Here is a 21,305-nt window from a genome sequence, read left to right on the forward strand (position 1 = left end):
TCGGTGTCAGCTTCTGTCGAGGGCGGCGTGTCGTCACCGCGACTCCGTGATATCTTGTGCCCACGGTGAGGTGGACAGGTTAGGAGTAGCTTGTGGTTTCGGACTGCCACGGGTGACTTGCAGTTGTCTGCGCCGAGCTGTTAGAATGTAACGTGGGCAGTGCGTCTGCAATTATCTGTGTCACGGCATTAACCAATTATTTTGTGAGATCGCACTGCGAGAATGGGAGTAAAATATGTAGTAATAGACACAAATTACCGTGTTTTTTTTTTTTTATTATTTATTTAATTATTTTCAAGCAATTATTAGCATTTCAAATAATATTGATTTAGACGGAGTTTCTCTAAAAATTTGAGTAAATTTAAATAAGAAACATGGGAGTTCACAAATTGATGTTGCGCAACATGTTCCCATCAGCATTTGTCTTCATTTGTCAACATTTTCATAGTGTCTTTCCATCAGTTTAATTTAAGTTTTTCATTACACCTTACATAATTAGACAAATTATTAGACATGACCATGTTCTACTCAATTTCATTTTAATTTAACAGGTATTTCACTGACTCTACTGTCGCTTTCCTAATTGCTTGAAATAAACTATTTAGCTTTATTATGTAGTCATACTTCTAATGATTCCCTGATTTTTACTCTAGGTTGAACTGGTTTATTTATATACTTGTCTAAATACAAGCTTTTATAAACGTTTTGTAAATATTACCATCCCCGTTTATTTTAGTTTCTTAAAATCGTTTGAGTTTCTAAAGAACTGCGTTCGTTTCCAGTTGACGAAAGAAAGATTTCCATCGGTGTAGATTTTATTTATTTCTCTATAGAGTCTTGCAATTGGTAATATAAACCTTAACTGAACGTGATGAGTGTGTGGGTAAATGCCGCACGATTCGCATGAATGAGTGGGTACTACTGACATTGAGAGACCTGTTCTCCATCTCCGCCGGCACTCCTCCACCGAACAGCTGTCGTCGAACTGGTTTCTGAACTCCCGAGCAGATGTTTCTTTCGCCGATCGGAATCGTACTGAAATTGGTTCAGATTTTGTGGCGTTCAGGTAGTACTTCAGGAGGAGGGGTACATGTATATGTATATCTCCTCCCCTTCCTTTGGATACGTCCTGGCCAGCTAGTATATTTTGGTGTCTGACCTCGATGGCAAGAGTGCGTGATGTGGACTAATTTCGGTGGGCGGGGTCCATATGCGTGTGCCTATTGAACTTTTTGGGCCTTTGTTTTTGTTTAGCCGGAAGTTATTAGTTTCCAATTTCCCCCTCAAGAGGTGTTAAGGGTTTGTCATGCCTCCCCAATGGGTTAATTAACTGAGCGGAAGTGGGGTTATTAAGCTGTAAACAAATATTAAAATACAAATTCCTCAGAAGTAAAGTAATTTTCAGAAGACGATAGATTGAAGTTCAATATCTTTACTGTTGTCGTAACTTGACACCTCTAAAATCGCGTGTTTTTAGAAGTTTTTTTTGTTGTTGGGTTTCCTAACCCTAATACTTTTTTACTTGTTGTGTGAGTCATTATTATTTGCCATATTTCTGGTTCTTGGCTCGTCGCCTCTGTTGACCCAAGAAAAGACCAGTGGCAAATATTTAAGCACCTCGTGCTGAGTCACACCTACCTCAGAAGTGCATAATTGTGACCTTAGATGTCGGCAAGTGCATCATCAACATCATCATCATCATCATGGCTGCAAATTGCCCGTTTAAGTGGAAAATAGCGCGGTGGAAAACTAAACATATTCTGCAAACTTTGCTCCGAGGCGCTTGATTAGCTTGAGATGTGCCGCCGTTGAAATCGCAGTTTCTGACTTTGCTTTGCTTTTTCTTTGCTTTGTTTGCTCAAAAAGCCGGCTTCTCAACCGGTTTCGTTTTTTATGTTTTTTTTTCTGTTCGTAAAAAAGCTTAAAGTTTTGGAAACGAAGCAATAAATGAAAACAAAAACACCTGCTACCTTTGCTGCAGGGGAAACTGGCAACGATTTAAGATAAATTACAGGTGCGATTGATAGAGTTGCAAAAATATACATATATGGAAACAAATGCATTTCATTTACTAAACAGTAAAATGTTAAGCTAAGCTTATAATTATATAGTTATAATATATAAAAAAAAACCGTATTGTTTGAAATGATTTTCTGTCCCATAAATTATATTTGCTCTCCGGAAACAACCATAAAGAACAACAGCTGCAAAATTTAACTCAAGATACGCAATTCTCATCTTCTCTCCTTACTTTTCTCTTGCTTTTTTGCACATTTATCGAATGTTTCCGTATGGCCGGCATATGTTGAATATTGTATATATATTTTCAGGCACAGAAATGCACATGAGCACTGTTGGATACAGTCAGTTTTGAAAATATCAGACATTTACACTTTAAAAAGGATATAGTACCATAATATAGCATTCATCTTAAGTTCCCCAAGTTAGCTGCTCTCCAATATGTGTTTCCTGTATGGGTTACAAAAGAAATATTACAAATCATAATAGCTTAAAATAAAAAGATATTGTTTAATCCTTAAAGTTCTCAAACTGTTTCAACGTTTAAAAATTGCCAAAAGCCCCATTTCTTATTAAATATTAATTGTTTGGGAGGAAAAACTCATACAATTAAATTAGAATGTGAAACTTCCTGTGTGACACCCATATTCCCCACACAATTGAAACCTTAAAAAGAAAATAATTGATCAATTTATTTGTTTAGCCCCTAAGCAACGCCTCAGAGTCACTTGACAAAGCGGCAAACACAAATTTGTTAGAATTTTTAGTGCGTGTGACATGACACTGTCCACTGGCCACTCCGTTGTTAAATAAATAATTGGGTTTCATTTAAAAAATTAATATGTTTCTGACAGCTGGTGAATTGGAGGACTCCTCCCCTTTAAAATTTGAAGTTTCTCTTAATTCTATCCTATATTTAAGAAACATTTTGCATACAATAGTTTTTATCCAAGTAGACAGGGAAAAAGTGTTATCTTTTTCTTATTTATTAGTTTTGATTACTATAGAATTATTATTTATATAGTATTAATTAATTATTATTATCGAGTATTGTTTGACCCTTAATTATTTTAAATGAGATCTCTAATTCTCGCTTTTTGTCCATATAGTTCATTCAAAATCTTTTTCCAAACTTGTCCTTGCATCTCACCTGCAAAAGCATCCCAGAACACATATTTTTTTTGTGTGACAAGTTGCAAGTTAGGAAAACTTTTAATATCTTTGGACAAATTGCAGGCTCACGCCCCAAGAATTGCATTGAAATTACAGGCTGCAGGAGGGCGTGTTGAAATTTGTCAACACCTTTTGCCAACAGGAACTCTGGGTGGAACTGGGGGGCATGGGCATGACATTCCAAGCGGCGTGGTTGTGCATAAAATAGAATATGAAATCGTTTGCCATTGCAACAGTGACGGCATCAACAAACGCAGGGAGGCTGGGCTGGGGATGGGGATGGGGAGCCTGCAAAGTGTCAACGAACGATTTTTGCCTGGTCGCCTTTTGTTTACGTTTGGTGGCAGTGGGTGGAAGTATGGTATGGTAGTGAATCTCGGCCCGGCTTGTGAGCAGCATAGAAATGAATACAGCCTTTGTGCTGGGAGTCCAGAACCAGGGAGTCACTGATCCATGGCACTCAATTGTCAAACAACCGAGACCGGAACAATAGCCAAACTGTTGACATGGATATGAGGGCCGGACCCTCCGCCTATGCACTTCCGTAGCGGATGTTCTGACCATAAGTCGTAGCCATGGGTTTAATCATCAACTCAAATTTTAAAAATAAAGATCAAATGTTAAAATAATATAAAATAATATTTTATATTATAATATCAAATGTTATCATATTAAAAAAAATATATATTTACTATTAACACAAATGATCCGCTCTTTATAATGATTATAAACATAAGTCAGCTTTTCTAGGACATGTTGAAACCGTATAATGGAAGCCCTTTAGATGTTTGAACTCTAAATAATTGAAAATATTTAGTTTTTACATAAAGAACCTACATATGTATATTCCTTGCTTATTGTACTATGGGTGAATCAACATCGTATAGATATAAATTAAATGTAAATGCAGTATAAAGAGTTTAATATGAAATATCTTTTAGAGTTATCAATAAACAAATTGATAAGAGATCGAGGATGTGCGTTCACTAGTTTTCCGTGAGACTGAAGTGATCGCTTTTGCAATAAAACAATTAAGAAATCTTAACGTAAAGGTCCAATTTTGCTTTACTGCAAAATCTACATTTGAGTTCCTTACTATGTACATTTAATTATTATCAAAAGTACTTACATAACATAACCATTCCCTCTTTCAGCTTTGACCAGCCAGAGCTCAGCTGCCAATTCCCCAGATGCCGACCAGAAAGGACCTGTCTTCCTTAAGGAACCGACCAACCGCATTGACTTCTCAAACTCAACGGGCGCCGAGATCGAATGCAAATCCAGCGGAAACCCCATGCCAGAGATTATTTGGATCCGGAGCGATGGCACCGCCGTGGGAGACGTTCCCGGTCTGCGTCAGATCTCATCCGATGGCAAGCTGGTCTTCCCGCCATTCCGTGCCGAGGATTACCGCCAGGAGGTGCACGCCCAGGTCTATGCCTGTCTGGCCCGTAACCAGTTTGGATCCATCATTTCCCGGGATGTGCATGTGCGAGCCGGTAAGTTGAGAGTTTTCAGAGGTAAATCGAGGGCAGTGCAAGCCAAGTCATAGGGGAGCTTTTTCAATTTGAAATCTTAAAGAACTTTCGAGTAAAATAAAAAGAAAAGTAAACTTATAACGAAAATGTTTATTTCCCTTTGTCGAAACGTTTCAATTATTAAAGTAATGTTATATTAAAAAACCAATTTGTAAACGTATTTAGTAAATTTGTAAATGTATGTAAATTTGTAATTTGTAAAACGAACTCCAGAACTTGCACTGCCCTACATTTACACATTTTCTTTCAGCTACACCCAATCGAAGGCCCATCATCGTTGGTTTCGTAAATCCTTCGCCAAATCGTCGTTGATTTCATAGCTGCCATAGCTTCCGGCGAACTCTGCGTGTCAAGTCACTGTCTGCAGTGCTTGACCTCTCGTGTTTGACTTATTGTTGCACCGGCGAAGGCAATTAAACAAGAGTTTTTCATGTGATTTCCATCGGACGCTTTGCGCATTGCCAAAGTTTTCCGCACGCTTTCATTTTCGCACACATATCTTAGTGGCGTTTTGCAAGTTTTAGTGGAATTTTAATGCAAGTTGGCATTTCACTTTAATCGGTTTGTTGGCGCCGTTTCACTTCCTCTGCTTCTCTGGGTTTTGGCGGCAACTGTACTTGCCATTTACCAGTTACTCCACCGACAACCCTTGACAGCTCCCGCGATGTGTCGTCGCCTCTGGAAGATGTGCAAACTGCAAGCTCCGCTGACGACGAGGATGGTGATGGTGATGTTGAAGGAGAAGGTGATGGTGATGATGCAATTGTCACCTTATTAGGAGCACACCGTATGGGGTTGACACGCCGCCAGCTTATCGAGTTATAGGCCAGACTCTACTCCCTTGGCTATCAGTCACTTCCGCTTGCATGAAGCAGGGCCTAAATAGGCCAGACCTGGCTGAACACATTTTAACTAATTATGCTGGAGCCAAACCACCCGCTTACTCATCGCCGGCTGACGTGTTCCCTGGCAATTAGCCAGCACACCTAGCCGCCCAACAGCCACCTCTCGACCTCTTCCTCGCTGCCCCACAAGCCTGACATCATTATTGTCGTTTGCTTTCGCTTACTATTAACCGGGGGAATTTATCATTTTATAGTATGCTCATGTGTGAATAAAGCGCAGACGAGAAAAACCATAGTCTGCTGTCCAGCCGCCTGGAGCTAGTTGGCTGAAATGAGTTATGGTCTACACCCTGAGCCACACACATACACACAGACCGGTAGGAAAATATTTTGGTTAATTGAAATTAACTTTGGCTGTCAGCCAGCGACGTGTCGTGGTCTTTCCTTTAATGATTTTCCAACCAGAAGGTGGCAATAAAGCAAGACGCTTCCAGGAACCAAGTTCCTCATAACTTTCAAGGCTAAATCGGATGTTTGGGTACAGGGGTACCGTGAGAATGTGACCCAACTAATCGGCAATGATTGCGCTCTTCCCAGTGGTTGCCCAGTACTACGAGGCGGATGTGAACAAGGAACACGTAATCCGGGGCAACTCGGCGGTCATCAAGTGCCTGATACCCTCGTTCGTGGCCGATTTCGTTGAGGTGGTATCCTGGCACGCCGACGAGGAGGAGACCTACTTTCCGGGGACGGAATACGGTGCGATTCAAGCTATCCGAAGCATAGTCTACTAGAAGCATGCAGGGGTTCCGTGGACATCATTGCAAATTCTTCCACTCCATTCCATACTTCAATCATTCCCTATTTAAAGACAACTCACTTTTATTTTAATTTCTCCTACTTGTATAGTCGTTTCTCAACACTACGAAGAGGATATACACAAAGCGTTTGTCATCCGCGGAAATTCCGCCATCTTGAAATGTGATATACCGTCATTCGTAGCCGATTTCGTGAATGTTATATCCTGGCATAGCGATCAGCAAGAGAGTTTCTATCCAGGCACTGAATATGGTGTGTGATTAAGTGCACAGAATTGCCTTCTCTGTGTGTGAGCTTATAGAAAAAATAGCACTACTTTAACCACTACTGTACCACACTACAAAAGTCAAACTCACAGAAACACTTGTGTACAGTGCAAGTACAGTTAACAGGCGAAATGCCACACTAATTGCAATTCTGTAAAATACACACAAAACCTCAACTCAAAATGTAACCGAATTAACCAACACTGGTTAGGTAGAAACTGGAACAGTTGGAAAAACCTTCGCTCCTTCGTCTTAGCATCCTCGATCCTTCAGAGTGTTTCGCTCCCCGAATTAATTTTTCTTACCTTATCTTGGGTTTATTATTTACTCACATTTATTTGGTTGCTGATGTTGCTGTTTTAGTCGTTGCCCAATACTACGACACGGATGTAAATAAGGCCTATGTAATACGCGGCAATGCGGCAGTTCTGAAATGCGAAATCCCCTCCTTTGTGGCCGATTTTGTGAGCGTTGTCTCCTGGCACACCGACCAGAATGAAGACTTCCTGCCGGGCACCGAACACGGTTTGTTTTGTTTGATAGCTTTTTTGGTTACACTTTGGCCCAGCTTTATTTAGTCGGGCTTTGTACAGTTGCGTGATGTACACGAATTATGGATAAGTACCTACCCATTTCCCCCTTGCATCTTTTATGTTTACCTTTTTTAATGCATTTATGTATCTTCGCTATCTCGGATGGGTTCGTGTTGATGAGCCATGTTATCAGAAGCATTATTAACCTCTTGGCCAGAGACTTTCTCAGGGAAGCAGAACTCTAGCCCTTCAAGCCGATTGCGCTTTGGACTCCCATTACGGCGTCGAGGGGCACTCTGCTGTTAGAAGACACTCTCGTTTCAATTAGCTCGCTGCACATTTTCTCACGCCCGCCGCACGCTAGCTGTGGGCCTTGGTTCTCTAGGCTACCTCGACCCCTACTCCTATCCACTTTCATTATATAATCAGTCGCTGTGTGAACTCACCTCCAGTTGTGCAACAGTTCTACGAATCGGAGGTCAACAACGAGTACGTCATAAGGGGCAATGCGGCGGTGCTGAAGTGCTCGATTCCATCGTTCGTGGCTGACTTTGTCCAGGTCGTATCCTGGCAGGACGAAGAGGGTCAGCTGTATGGCACACTTGGCGAACAACAGGGAGCGGGTACACAACATTAATGGTTATAGAGGATAATCCCGGACCCCATCCCAACACCTTCATTATTCCCATTTTGCGCAATCACACTTATTTTCAGTTTCTCCTAAACATAAACATTTTTACAGTCGTGAATCAGTATTACGAGGCGGAGGTTGTTTCCGAGTATGTTATCAAAGGCAATACGGCGGTATTAAAGTGCACTATTCCCAGTTTTGTGGCCGATTTCCTACGCGTCGAAGCCTGGGTGGCCAGCGACGGCACTGAATATGTTCCAGAGGATAATTTCGGTATAGTTAGCTCTGGAAGAAACACTAAAACTGATAGTCTTAAGCAGGACTCCCAAAAGCCACTCCTTTTCCCTATTGTCTAGCTTTCGCTTACTATTCATTTCACTGCTTTGTTATTTTCTGAATTAGTTGTTAATCAGTACTACGGAGCCGATATCCTGATGGAGTATGTGATCCGGGGCAATGCGGCGGTTCTTAAGTGTTCGATACCATCTTTTGTGGCCGATTTTGTGCGTGTCGAGTCCTGGATAGATGAGCAGGGAACTGAATTGCGACCCTCTGAGAATTATGGTATTAACAAAAGTGTAAAGGATAACTTTTTAGGCAACTACTTGTGGGTGTTTTACTCCTCTCCATTCCTCCCCTTATCATTTCTATATTCTTTTTTTCATTATGCACCTTTGCAGTTGTCAATCAGTTCTATGAAGCAGAGATCATGACCGAATATGTGATTCGTGGTAATGCGGCTGTCCTTAAGTGCTCCATTCCATCGTTTGTGGCCGATTTTGTTCGCGTAGAGTCGTGGATCGACGATGAGGGCAATGTCTTGTCCTTCTCAGACAATTACGGTGCGATAGTCAATAGTTTCCATCATCAAATTAGTTTACGGTCCCATTCCATTTCCAGCATTTTCCAGCACTTCCCTCTCTTCCAATATCCTTTTATTTATGATTTCCTTCGATTTCACAGTCGTTTCACAGTTCTACATAACCGAGGCCGAGAATGAATATGTGATTAAGGGCAACGCGGCGGTGGTCAAGTGTAAAATTCCATCCTTTGTGGCCGATTTCGTTCAGGTCGAGGCTTGGGTGGGCGATGAGGGGACCGAATTGTGGCGCAATAATGCCACCAGCGCCTATGGTACAGTCTTAAATGTAGTCTCTTTCTCTCATAAGTGTTTCAATGGGTTCTTAGATTCCACCTGTCCATGTCCTCAGCTCCCTCTATTATTACTCTACTTCTTAAGTTCATGATTATGTTCCCTTGGCTTTAGTTGTCATACAGAGCTACGAATCGGAGGCAGACAATGAGTACGTCATTAGGGGCAACTCCGTGGTGATGAAATGCGAGATTCCCTCGTATGTGGCAGACTTTGTGTTCGTCGATCTCTGGCTGGACTCGGAGGGTCGCAACTACTATCCCAATAATGCCGACGAGACGGGTACTAACGCTCACTTTTCCTCAGACGTCCAAACCCCAACCCGCTCCAGTGATCATGTTCCACTCTTATTTAGTTTTACTTTCACCAAATTCCCTTTGATTTCCTTCAGTTGTCCACCAGTTCTACCAGACTCGGGTAATCGACGAGTTCGTCCTTCGTGGCAACTCAGCCACTCTGAAGTGCTTGGTGCCGTCGTTCGTGGCCGATTTTATCGACGTTGAGGGGTGGATTGATGAGGCAGGCACTGAGATACAGAGGCCCCTTCCCGACGACTCCATGGGTAACCCTTACGATAATCGCATTACCCCGCTTAGAAATCGAAACCCCATCACCTCCAAGACCCCTATTAGTCCTTATTTTGTGTCTCCCGCTTCTCGTCTTGCAGTGGTAAAGCAGTTCTTTGAGTCTCAAGTCTACGACGAATACGTGATCAAGGGTAATGCGGCCATTTTCAAGTGCCAGACGCCCTCCTTTGTGGCGGATCACATAGACATAACGGATTGGATTGATACCGAGGGCGAGGTCTTCACCAAGAACATAACTGGTAGGACGCCGAGACTTGTAGACTTGAATTAGGCAGTTAGCTTAGCCACATGAAGGGTGTTCCTCCCACCGGCGTCACTCTTACTCTCTTATGATTTTATCCCGCACTCCACACTCAATCAATCTCTCCGTAAACTTTGCAGTTGTGCCTCAATCCTACACCGTCAATGTCATGGACGAGTCCATACTCAGGGGCAATAGCGCCATCCTAAAGTGCCACATACCCAGTTTCGTGGCCGATTTCATAGTGGTCGATTCGTGGGTGGAGGACGAGGAGCGAGTTATCTATCCCCAGGAGGATATCGCAACCAGCGGTAAATTACTAGATAAGAGCTCTCAGCCCACTCCTTCTTGTCAATATCCTCCGCCTCCTATCCAATTCGGTTCGACTTGGTCTCTAGAGAGCCTCCTCCAACGAGAGGTGTTCCACGTGCAGCGCTGCTTAGGCTTTCAATTTATTATTATGTTTTCTGTCTTTCCTTCCTTCCGTCTATTCTTTTTCGTTTTCTTTTTTATTTTTCACTCCCAACCTCTTATTCTTTTCCCCCTCCAAAACATCCATGAGTCGCTCCTGACTTGCCCAAGAGAATCCCGAACCCCTTCATGTAGTTGAACGTAGCGTTGTCTTGTAGTCTAGTGTAAATACATGCAAAAATGCTAATAAACGAACAATCTAACCAAATCTGTACATACATTTAATTAAAAATCAAAACATTGCTGTATATATATACCTCGAATGTATATGTAATCTATAATCCGCATATCATCTAAAATTATTGGCATTTTTGTTGGTGCATGGCTAAAATAAGAAGCAATGTCTGGGAATTTGAGGATTATTGTATTCCGAGAAAAGCTAACAATTCTGTTTGTAAATTTACTATTTCCCTAAGCATACATTTCAATCACTTTAGACCTCTTTGATTTGTTTAGACCTCAAATTCCTGACACTGCTGGTGTATAGTTAATATGTAAGCAAAGAGAAATCTGTTTAAATTGAATCGATATTTAAATAAAAATAAAAACAAACAAAGATAAAGACATTTGAACAGAGTTCCTTAAATCGTATAAAGGGCTTAAGAAGGTAATGTTTGGTTAAACTCAATTGTAAGATATTATTAATTTGCTCAATCATTCAAAATTTACATTTTTACAAATGAAACTTAACCTTCTTAAGTCGTAAATCTGCATTTGATAAGTCACATATAATGAATTTACTAATACAAAACAATTGCACATTTGGATTGAAATATTTGCAATGAGAACTAACCTAAAACTCTTTAAAACTGGAATGTGTATGTGACTGTCAAATGCATTTAGTTAAAAAATCAAATTAAACTCACCGAGTTTAATTGGGTTTCTAATTTAAGATGTTAGATTTTTATAGGTCATCTGACAAACAATCACTAATATATATTTTATTCTACTTAATTTTAATTCTTCCTGAACCGATTTGAAATCAGACGGTAAATATCTCGTACTGCCTTCTGGAGAGCTGCACATCCGTGAAGTTGGACCCGAGGATGGATACAAGAGCTATCAGTGCCGAACCAAACATCGATTGACAGGAGAGACGAGATTGAGTGCCACAAAGGGACGATTGGTCATCACAGGTAAGTCCGCCTTGTTGGCCAATTTTAAATTATGAGAAAAATCAAAAGAAAGTTTCAAATGTACAATTATAACATTTCAAATAACTATTCTTTAAATTTATTTTGGTTAAAAATTTGTACATTTTTAGTGTACTTTAAAAGTCCATTCACATCTGAAGCTTTTTTATGCCAGAGTAAACTTCAAAAAATCTTACAAAATCTTACAAATTCATATCGAAAATATTCAAGTACTTTAAATAGAGCGTTTTTTGAAGTTTATTTGCGGATACTTTGACTGGAAAGGAACAAATCAGACATTGAAATACTTTCAATAATGGTTTGTATAATTTCCAGTCTGCTTAACAAATGTTTGAAATATGAAAAATATGTATTTTAAAAGATATGGCAGTTCAATTATGAACACATTAAAATTTTAAAGACACCATTATGCCCTAAAACTACTAAAACTAAATAAACATCTTTTAATAATATTTCAAGCATTTGTTTGCGTCATTTTGGAAATTTCTTTCGGATGTGTTTACTTTATTTCACAACATCCTTTGCAGTTTCCAAATGACTTTTATAAATACTTTTTAAACAAGCAACAAGTCTTTGAGGCCATTTGAATGCAATCAAAACGATTTTTCGCTTAAAATCTCTTTCTTTGCGTACTTAAATATATTACAAATAATTAATCATTTGTGTATATAAATATAAATTTAGTTAAAATTTATAAAAAGTAAGCTGAACTATTTTTCTTAAACCAAAGACTTGTTGCTGTAGCCTATGTCTAAATTGAAAACTGCCTGAATGTTGGGATAGGGTACTCGACAATGATGAGAGCTTGAAATAAAGCCATATAGAGTAGGTGTGGTCCGTTCTTTACTAAAGCCATTAAATATCTAAATATGTTATACAAAAATAAGTCCAAAATTAAGTTCAAGCCTTGGCAATTTTCACTTAGCGTTCTTGTTAAAATTCCGCCCAAGGTAAGTCACACTTTTAGTTCCTGTTGCATTTATATTTATTGGCCATGTATAGTTTTTAACTCTCAATAATCTCGCTTCATTCACAGAACCAGTTGGCAGGGTTTCGCCCAAGTTTCCAAATACGCTGACCAGCAGCAGTTTCACAGGAGAGGCCGGCTCTAGCCAGACCCTTCTCTGTCCCGCCCAGGCCTATCCAGCTCCCTTATTTAGGTAGGAAAGTGGATGCACCCCAGACCAACTTTGGCCAGTTTCCGATTATATCTCAGTATACTCACTCTGTTAGTTTCACTTTCTCCTCTTTGAATCTCTTAAAGAACCCATCGCTAGTGTTGGGCCCAGACTTCTCTCTGGGAATGATATTAAGGTAGTTCAGTTTGCCACTGGCCAAGCCACCACCCTGTTATGTCCTGCCCAGTCATATCCAGTGCCAGTTTTTAGGTAAGATATTCGACTATCCCAACTGCAGGATTACCCCTCTGAGGAGTATTCCTTACGTCATGTTTTCTCCCACTTGCCAGAACCTGTTGGAAGCGTTGGCCCACGTCTTACCAGCGGAGATGAGTCACGAATTCTCAGGGTGAACCTGGCGGCAAGTGCCACCCTCCTTTGCCCAGCTCAGGCATATCCGGTGCCATTTTTTAGGTAAACTAGCCCCAACGTCCAGGCAACTTTTAGATAGTAATTGAAACTAACTCCACGAAAACCCCTTTGAAATGCAGAACCAGTGGGCAGTGTGAGTCCCAAGGTGACAGCCGGCAATGATGCCATACAGATACCCAAGGTATCCCTTGGCCACAGTGCCACCCTCATGTGTCCGGCTCAGGCGTACCCGGTGCCCTTCTTTAGGTAATCCCAACCCAACATTAAGGCGAGCAAGTTGCTCCATGTCCCTTAACTTTGTTTTATCGACCACAGAACCCGTTGGCAGTGTCAGTCCGCAACTAAACGGCAATGGCAACCAGGAGCTCATAACCCTGACTCGGGTTCCCGCTTTGCAAAGTGTCACACTCATGTGTCCGGCCCAGGCCTATCCGGTTCCCTTCTTTAGGTAAAGATGCCACTTTGTGTCTCAGGCATTCAGGCAGGATTTAGAATTCTTGGTGACCATTTTTAGTGACTAATGCCACCCATTCCCAGAACCTGTTGGCAGTGTGGGCCCCAAACTCACCTCCGGCGATGATTCTCGCACTGTCAAGGTTAAGCTTGAGGCCAGTGTAACGCTTCTGTGTCCAGCTCAGGCTTATCCAGTGCCTGTATATAGGTAATTTCAGTTACACTTCCAAGACCATCCTCTCCCAACTCAGACAATATATATACAATGTGTTTCTGACCTTAAAACTTGTTCATATCTCTATAGAACCCGTTGGCAGTGTCAGTCCCAAGATAGACACTGGAGAAGATTTCAAGCATCTTAAGGGGAAGAGCACCAATGATATAAGTTTACTATGTCCTGCTCAGGCCTATCCAACGCCCTTCTTTAGGTAATTGTCTTCTCTGTTCGAGCAGTTTTCAAAATAGCTTTGACTTCTTTGGCAAAATAGTGAACCATTTGTCTCGCAGAACCCATTGGTAGTGTGAGTCCCAAGATTACCAACTCCGACGATTTAAAGCATGTCAAGGTCAAGAGATTGACTAGCCTGAGTCTTCTATGTCCGGCTCAAGCTTACCCCCAGCCCATTTCTAGGTAAATCTCTGTTCCAACATTCAATATTCAGACAGACTGAGTTTTATGCAAGTGCTTAAAGATACATCAATTTTTAGAGCCTGTAGGCAGTGTAGCGCCCAAGTTAAACTTTCTGGAGCGGTTTAAGATGATGCAGGTGCAAAGCGCCACCAATTTCAACATTCAATGTCCGGTTCAATCGTATCCCATGCCAGTTTTCAAGTAAGATTTCCTTTTAGTAAAGACAAACTCACATTCAGTCAGTTGCAGTGTGCATTTCCGAAACTCTGTATTCCCTTAGAACCCGTGGGCAGTGTCCGACCCAAGGTGAATCTGCAGGACAAGCACCAGTTCATAGACATGGAGCTGTCTAGTAGCTATGCCCTGCTCTGCCTAGCTCAGTCGTATCCCACGCCCTCCTTCAGGTGTGTTTCCCTCTCCCGGCAAATGTCAGACAGTTTTCCTGCATTTTTTTTTTTGTGACTTGCTTTTGCTCCTAGAACCCGTCGGCTCCGTCAAGCCGAAAATAAATATTCAGGACAAGCTGCAGACACGCGAGATAGCCAGTGGAATCGGATTCGCTTTGCTGTGCCCGGCCCAGTCATATCCGATGCCAGCCCACAGGTGCGCGGAGCATGCCATCAATTTGGCCAACCAATTGTCCAATTTACAGGGCGTTCTCCCAATTTCATACAGTGCAATTTGAGTTATTATTCTATTAGGCCTAGGTCTCTCCCCGTTCAGGCAGCTCGCAATGTAGTTATTCGTTTGGTTCAGCCTTTAAATTCCATTCCAGAGCCAATTGGCAGTGTGCCACCCAAGGTTAGCATAGACGATGAGGTGGCCAATGCTCGCGGATATGTTGGCCGGAGCTTGAGTCTCAAGTGTCCTGCCCAGTCGTTCCCTATTCCCTCGTATAGGTAGGTGCAGGTTTCCGATGTTTTCTTACCTTCCAGCATTTTGGCAGTTTTCTGGTGCAGCTTAGTGGGGTTTTGACTTTCCACATTCCTCCTAGAACCCGTGGCTTCCGTGCCTCCCAAGCTAAACCTGCTGGAAAGGGTTCGGACCATGGAGGTATCCTTGGGTGCGACTTACGCCATGCAATGTCCTGGCCAGGCCTTTCCCGTGCCCATTAATAGGTAATACTACCCCTAGCCCAACACAGGTTCAGTCTTTCTTCAGGACTTTGCCTTACAATTGAATCAATATTTCAGAACCCATTGGCTCTGTTCCGCCAAAGATCAACAACATAAACGATAAGTTTCAACTGATGCAGGTCAAGTTGGAAGGCGACTTTGCCATGCAGTGTCCAGGTCAGGCATATCCTGTGCCTGTTGTTAGGTAGGAGTCCTTCTACTTTATCCCAGAATTTAAGGCAAAGGTTCACATACTAAGGCTAACATATATATTTCTTTAAATAAATAGAGCCCATTGGTTCGGTGCCACCCAAGATTACTAGTTTGCACGACAAGTTCCAAGTCTTGCAAGTGAAGCTATCGGAAGACTTTTCCATGCAGTGTCCTGGCCAAGCATATCCGGTGCCCATAGTTAGGTTAGTCCTTTAATCCTTGACCAACATTCAGGGCTTTTAAAGCAACATTCTAATAGAACTAATATCCAAAATTAGAACCCGTGGGCTCAGTGGCACCCAAAGTTGATACTCGGGATGAGTTTACCTTTGCCAGGACTCGCCAGGGAGCCTCCAAGGCGCTCATCTGTCCAGCTCAGTCGTATCCCATGCCTGTCTTTAGGTAATTGTCACATCCATCTAGACCAACACTCAGGCTCCCTGTTTAGCGTCTTCTAAATTCAGCTTTTACTCTCAGAACCCGTGGGCAGTGTGGCTCCTAAAGTCGACATTAAAGACGAGATCAATTACGCCCGGGTGGCTCTGGATCGCAGTTTAGCTATAGTTTGTCCAGCCCAGTCTTATCCGGTGCCCGCATTCCGGTGAGTGCTTCGGGAATACTGTTTATCCCAACATCTAGGCAGTTTCATGATTGGCAGGACAAAAGTTAAGCATTAATTTTCGTAGAGCCTGTGGGCAGTGTGGCGCCCAAAGCGGATCCCAACGATCGAATCAAATGGGTGGATAAGCCCGGTGGCAGCTCCCTGAACTTACTCTGCCCAGCTCAGTCTTTTCCAGTGCCGGCAGCTCGGTAAGCTCTGACATCTATCTCAGCCTAAAGCAGTTTTCATAAGTTAGGCACTCTCTCTCAGGGAACTCTCTATATATAAGACTGTTAATTGCAGAGCCCGTGGGCAGTGTAGCACCCAAGGTGGACGTAAAAGATCGCATCACTTGGCTGGACAAGCCTCGTGGTCAGGCCTTGAACTTGCTGTGTCCAGCTCAGTCGTATCCCATGCCAGCTTATAGGTAGGACAGTCCTTTCAGGCAGTTTTTGGTTTAAGTTTAGTACTCGAATCCATTCGTTTCTTTCTGAAACTATTGCAGAACCCGTGGGCAGTGTGGCCCCGAAGGTTGATATGCACGATAAGATGGATTTTACCATACGAAACTCGAACCGCTCTTTGAATTTGTTCTGCAAAGCTCAGGGATATCCCATGCCAGCGTTTAGGTAATCACATTGTTGAGTGCCATCCATTAAATCGGGCTTAGTTAGGTTTAGAGATACAAGAAGTTTTCCTTTTTCAGAGCCCGTGGGCAGTGTGGCTCCCAAAGTTGATATGGAGGATAAATTTGGTGTATCTATAAGGAAATCGAATAATTCGTTAAACTTGCTTTGCAAGGCTCAGGGTTATCCCATGCCAGCGTTTAGGTAAATACATTGTTGAGTGCCTTCCAGCAAATTAGGTACAATGTTTTTTGTTAAGAAAAGTTCAAAGTTTGAAAATCTTTTGCAGAGCCTGTTGGCAGTGTGGCTCCTAAGGTGGAAATTAAAGATAAAGTGGGTATCTTTGTGGCCGAATCCAATAGATCTATGGCTCTGCTTTGTCCAGCCCAGGCATATCCAATGCCAGCTTATAGGTAAAGTCTAGTACCAAACTCGCATTCAGACAGTTTCTTCTTAGCATAGTGAACTAATGAGAAAACTATCTCATCAGAGCCCATTGGAAGTGTTGCTCCTCGGGTGAATCGAAAGGATGAGTTCAATCACGACCGCATTAGGAGCTCTCAGACCATAGCCATACAGTGTCCTGCCCAGTCTTATCCGGTTCCGGTTTATAGGTAAAGTCGAGTACTCAGGTCCCTTCAATTAGTAACTTGGGTAGCTTTCACATAAATCGAACTCCTTTTCAGAGCCTGTCGGAAGTGTGGCTCCAAAGGTAAACAAGAACGACGAGTTCAGTCACGACCGGATTGCCGTTGGCGGAATTGTGGCACTTCGTTGTCCTGCTCAGTCCTTTCCGGTGCCATTTTATAGGTGCGTCAATGTCGAGTTCTATATTCCGTCCAAGGCTTAGGTAGTTTCTGAATATTTCCCCTTAAACCCCAATACCCATATTTCATATTCCAGAGCCTGTGGGCAGCGTTGCACCGCGTGTAAATAAGAAGGACGGCTTTAGCCACGACAGCATCCGTCGGGGACAGACAATAGCCATTTTCTGTCCTGCCCAGGCCTACCCCGTGCCCTTCTATAGGTAATGCGTGCGGCATGTCCAAAGTTTTCCAATTACAAACGAGCCGAGATTAAGTCGCCAGGCCTCATTGGCCTCAAACTCTAATTAGCTTAGTGTCCACAACTGCCACCCAATTTAACCCATTCATTGTCACGCAACCCTTGCCCTTTGACCGAGTTAGTTGAGTGGCAGGTAATTCCTATTGTTGTCGAGCAACTTTGGCAGTTTTCAATGTTAGTCCAGGCTCTCTCCCAGGTTCTAACTCCTTCTTGTTTGCTCGCAGAGCCTGTGGGCAGTGTGCCACCCAAGATCAGTGTGGGTGAGCGGCGCAAGGATGCCGAGGTGCCTCTAGGTGAAGACTTGAGCATCTTTTGTCCAGCACAATCTTATCCAGTTCCCGCATTCAGGTAGGATTCCCCCCCCCCCAGGCAGTTTTCATTAGGACGATTTTGGGTGTAGTCTTACATAATGGTTATCTTCCAGAACCGGTGGCTAGTGTTGGTCCCAAAATTAGTGTGGGCGAGCGACTCAGAGATGCTGGAGCTGCGTCCCAGTCCACTCTGACGCTCTTTTGCCCAGCCCAATCGTATCCAGTGCCTTCGTTTAGGTAATTGAAGATCATTCAGGCAGTTATCAAAATTATACTAAAAGTTATGAATTAGAAACTAGGTTTAATTTTCACATTTTTCTTAGAACCCGTGGGCAGTGTGGCGCCCAAGATCAGTGTCGAGAATCGTCTGAAGAACGCCGAGGCTAGTCTGGCTTCCAGTTTTACTCTCTTCTGTCCTGGTCAGGCATATCCTGTGCCCTTCTTTAGGTAACCCCTATCCGTATCCTTTTTGGGCAGTTTTCAGTTTGATTTATTTTCAATATTAATTCCGCATAAATACCAATAACTTATAGAACCCGTTGGTAGTGTGGCACCAAAACTGACTTCCGGTGATAAGACCCGCAATGTGGACATAAACTCAAGCGGCAGTGTGACCCTACTTTGTCCTGCCCAAGCATATCCGGTTCCGTTTTTCAGGTGATTCTTTATAGACATTCGGGCAGTTTTTAATCGAATTTTGAATTCGTTTTTGGAGTAAGATTGGTTGATTTTTTCAGAACCTATTAGTGGGTCTGCTCCCAGAGTAGCACTTATTCAAAAAACGAATATTGATTATGTGCGTCAGGGCGGAACCGTGGCCATAATGTGTCCAGCTCAGGGTTTTCCTGTGCCAGCTTTTAGGTGAGACCCAACATTCAGGGAGCTTTCATTACCTTATTTCTGAAACTAATACATAATGTTCGTTCAATCTAAAATATGTAGAACCTATTAGCAGTACGGTGCCCAAAGTAGTTTCACTGGCAAAATTCGATATGAAAACCTATGCGGGCTCCTCGACCTTGGCTCTACTTTGTCCAGCTCAGGGTTATCCAGTGCCAGTGTTTAGGTAAACTTTAGGAAATAAATAACACATTCAAGCAGTTTGAGGTTCTAGTTAGAAAAGTTTTTCATTCATTTTTGTTTTTATAGAACCCGTTTCAAGCACCGCTCCCAAGGTGCCACCTTTGCAGTCCCGACCTCTGGTAGTTCCTGGGCACACCGATGTCTCAATCTTGTGTCCTGCCCAGGGCTATCCTGCACCCAGTTTTAGGTTAGTTATCTGAAGATAAAATATGTGAAATATTTTATAGAACTAATTTCTGCGTTAAATACGACTCGCTTTAGTTCTGGCACTCCAACATTCTTGCAGTTTTACACTATTCCAAGTTTGAGTTTTGATTTTCTCAAAATAAATTTGCGATTTTATAGAACCCATCAGCAGTAGTCCGCCAAAGATAAACGCTCTGACCTATAAGCCCAATGTGGTGGATTCCACAGCCACCACCGCAATACTCTGTCCAGCGCAGGGTTATCCAGCTCCCAGCTTCAGGTGGGTTCTGTGGCAATCCCTAGACCAACATCAGGCACTAGTTCAGTTGTTTTCTATAAAACTTATCTAAATACAATATTCACAGAACCTATTTCAAGTACCGCTCCCAGAACTCCTGAGTTAGTGCAAAAACCTCTGGAGCTATTAGAGTCGCTCTCAATATCATTGCTGTGTCCTGCCCAGGGATTTCCGGCTCCTAGTTTTCGGTAAGCCGAAACAAGCATTCAGGCGGGAATTAAGATGTTTTTACGGTTTTGACCCTATAGAACCTGTCGGTGGCAAAGCCCCAACGTTACTCTCTAATGACATCAAGAGGTCGTGGATTGACCGGATGCTGGCCACCAATTTGGCTTTGTTTTGTCCCGCCCAGGGATTTCCGGTGCCTGCTTTTAGGTTAGAATATAATGCTATAGGAATTTATATGTTTTTATATTTCTTATCTTTTGAAGTAAAATGATTGTGAAAGGGTAAAAATATATCAATCACACTTGGAATCTATTTAATTTCCCGAAAATTCCTTTTTTTCCTTAGGAAAGTTTATTCTTCATTAACTTGTTGCATACCCTCACCCCACATTTCACAAATGCACAGGAAAAAAATAATTACGAAAGGGGGGTCAATTTTCGGTCAGGTTTTCTATAAAAATAAATATATATTCAATTTTTATATTTTAATGATAAAAATTGAAACTTTTATATTATAAAATGTGCAGTTTTTTATGCATTATGAAATATTAGGGATTACCAAATTCCTCAATTCTTTGAAAATGTAGAAATTCTCAATTCTCTTTTAAAATCAGATTTTTTTGGAATAGTTAACCTATGAACGAAATATAAATTGAATTATTATTTTTCTGTGCATCTGTGAGAGAAGAACAAAGAATTTCACTTTCCCTTCCTCAGAGCCCGTTTCGTCCAAGGCCCCCGTTCTTTCGGTGGACACCAAGTGGTCCGGCATCGAGAGGCGCTGCGGCATGGACATCGTGCTGCTGTGTCCCGCTCAGGCATTTCCGGTTCCCGTCAGCAGGTTAGGGACCCCAAGAAACGTGACTTTAATTATTCACAAGCATAGAAAAGGGGACTCCCCCCAAGTTCATTCATAAAAAAAATAGGCGAACACCCACACAAACTCACACGTGTATGGGCGCACGCACAAAAGTAAGCTACGTAAACAAACCATAAACAGGGCGAAATCGGAAGGCATGAAAATCGGTAAACATACACTCTCACATGTGGGTGGTGCTGCCTCTCTCTCTCTCGGTTCTCCCTTCTGCGTTGGTGTGCGTGTGAGAGATGTAAACAAACTGGTTTGCTCTCTGTCGTGCTCTCCCGCTCTCACTGCGCACACTCGCAATCCACACGAAATTTCCCAAACAATTACCCCTCCGTGGTGGGTGTGGATTGCATTTGTCCCGCTCGCACACCGGCTGATGAATGAACGCACGTTTCTGGGTCAAAAGCCGCCGGTTTGTGCCACTTTCCGGAGGTCAAACCGGCAGCAGCGACCTCCACTTGTTGCACGCTCAGCTGTCGCTTGAGCTGGAGCTTCTGCGCATGTCTCTGGCCTTAACATTGACCCCGACCTCCATGGAGTTTGCATTGCTTAATACTAAGCCACTGTCTCCCTCTCTTTCTCCGTATCTATGTATGTGCAAAGTTTGCCAGCAGGTTAAGGTCGCGGGGTCAGGCTAGGGTTGCCAGGTCACGTGCCACCTCGCAGCGAAAGTTTTGTTATTCGAAATTGAGCAAAAAGTATCTCTAC

General features: G+C 42.5%; 1 protein-coding gene across 15 annotated transcripts in view; it reads left to right on the plus strand.

Moving 5' to 3' along the window:
• Dscam1 (Down syndrome cell adhesion molecule 1) overlaps window positions 1-21,305 on the plus strand; it is a 65,963-nt gene that overhangs the window by 11,044 nt on the left and 33,614 nt on the right. For 3 of the 15 annotated variants that reach the window (XM_086838484.1, XM_086838487.1, XM_086838486.1), the window contains exon 1: window positions 16,505-16,622. In XM_086838484.1, the coding sequence (XP_086694610.1) occupies window positions 16,531-16,622 (92 nt within the window). In that variant the 5' untranslated portion in view covers window positions 16,505-16,530. Of the gene's footprint in view, window positions 1-4,346; window positions 4,692-7,023; window positions 7,186-7,935; window positions 8,098-8,504; window positions 8,667-8,787; window positions 9,260-9,368; window positions 9,540-9,644; window positions 9,804-11,262; window positions 11,413-12,466; window positions 12,591-14,839; window positions 14,964-16,145; window positions 16,421-16,504; window positions 16,623-16,699; window positions 16,824-18,528; window positions 18,653-21,305 lie in introns of those variants that run through there. The other 12 variants (XM_086838477.1, XM_086838480.1, XM_086838482.1 and 9 more) reach the window with 9 other exon arrangements.

This window comes from Drosophila serrata, unplaced genomic scaffold (genome assembly GCF_035046125.1).
Source record: "Drosophila serrata isolate PLE 108 unplaced genomic scaffold, ASM3504612v1 contig_347, whole genome shotgun sequence".
Lineage (NCBI taxonomy): Eukaryota > Metazoa > Arthropoda > Insecta > Diptera > Drosophilidae > Drosophila > Drosophila serrata.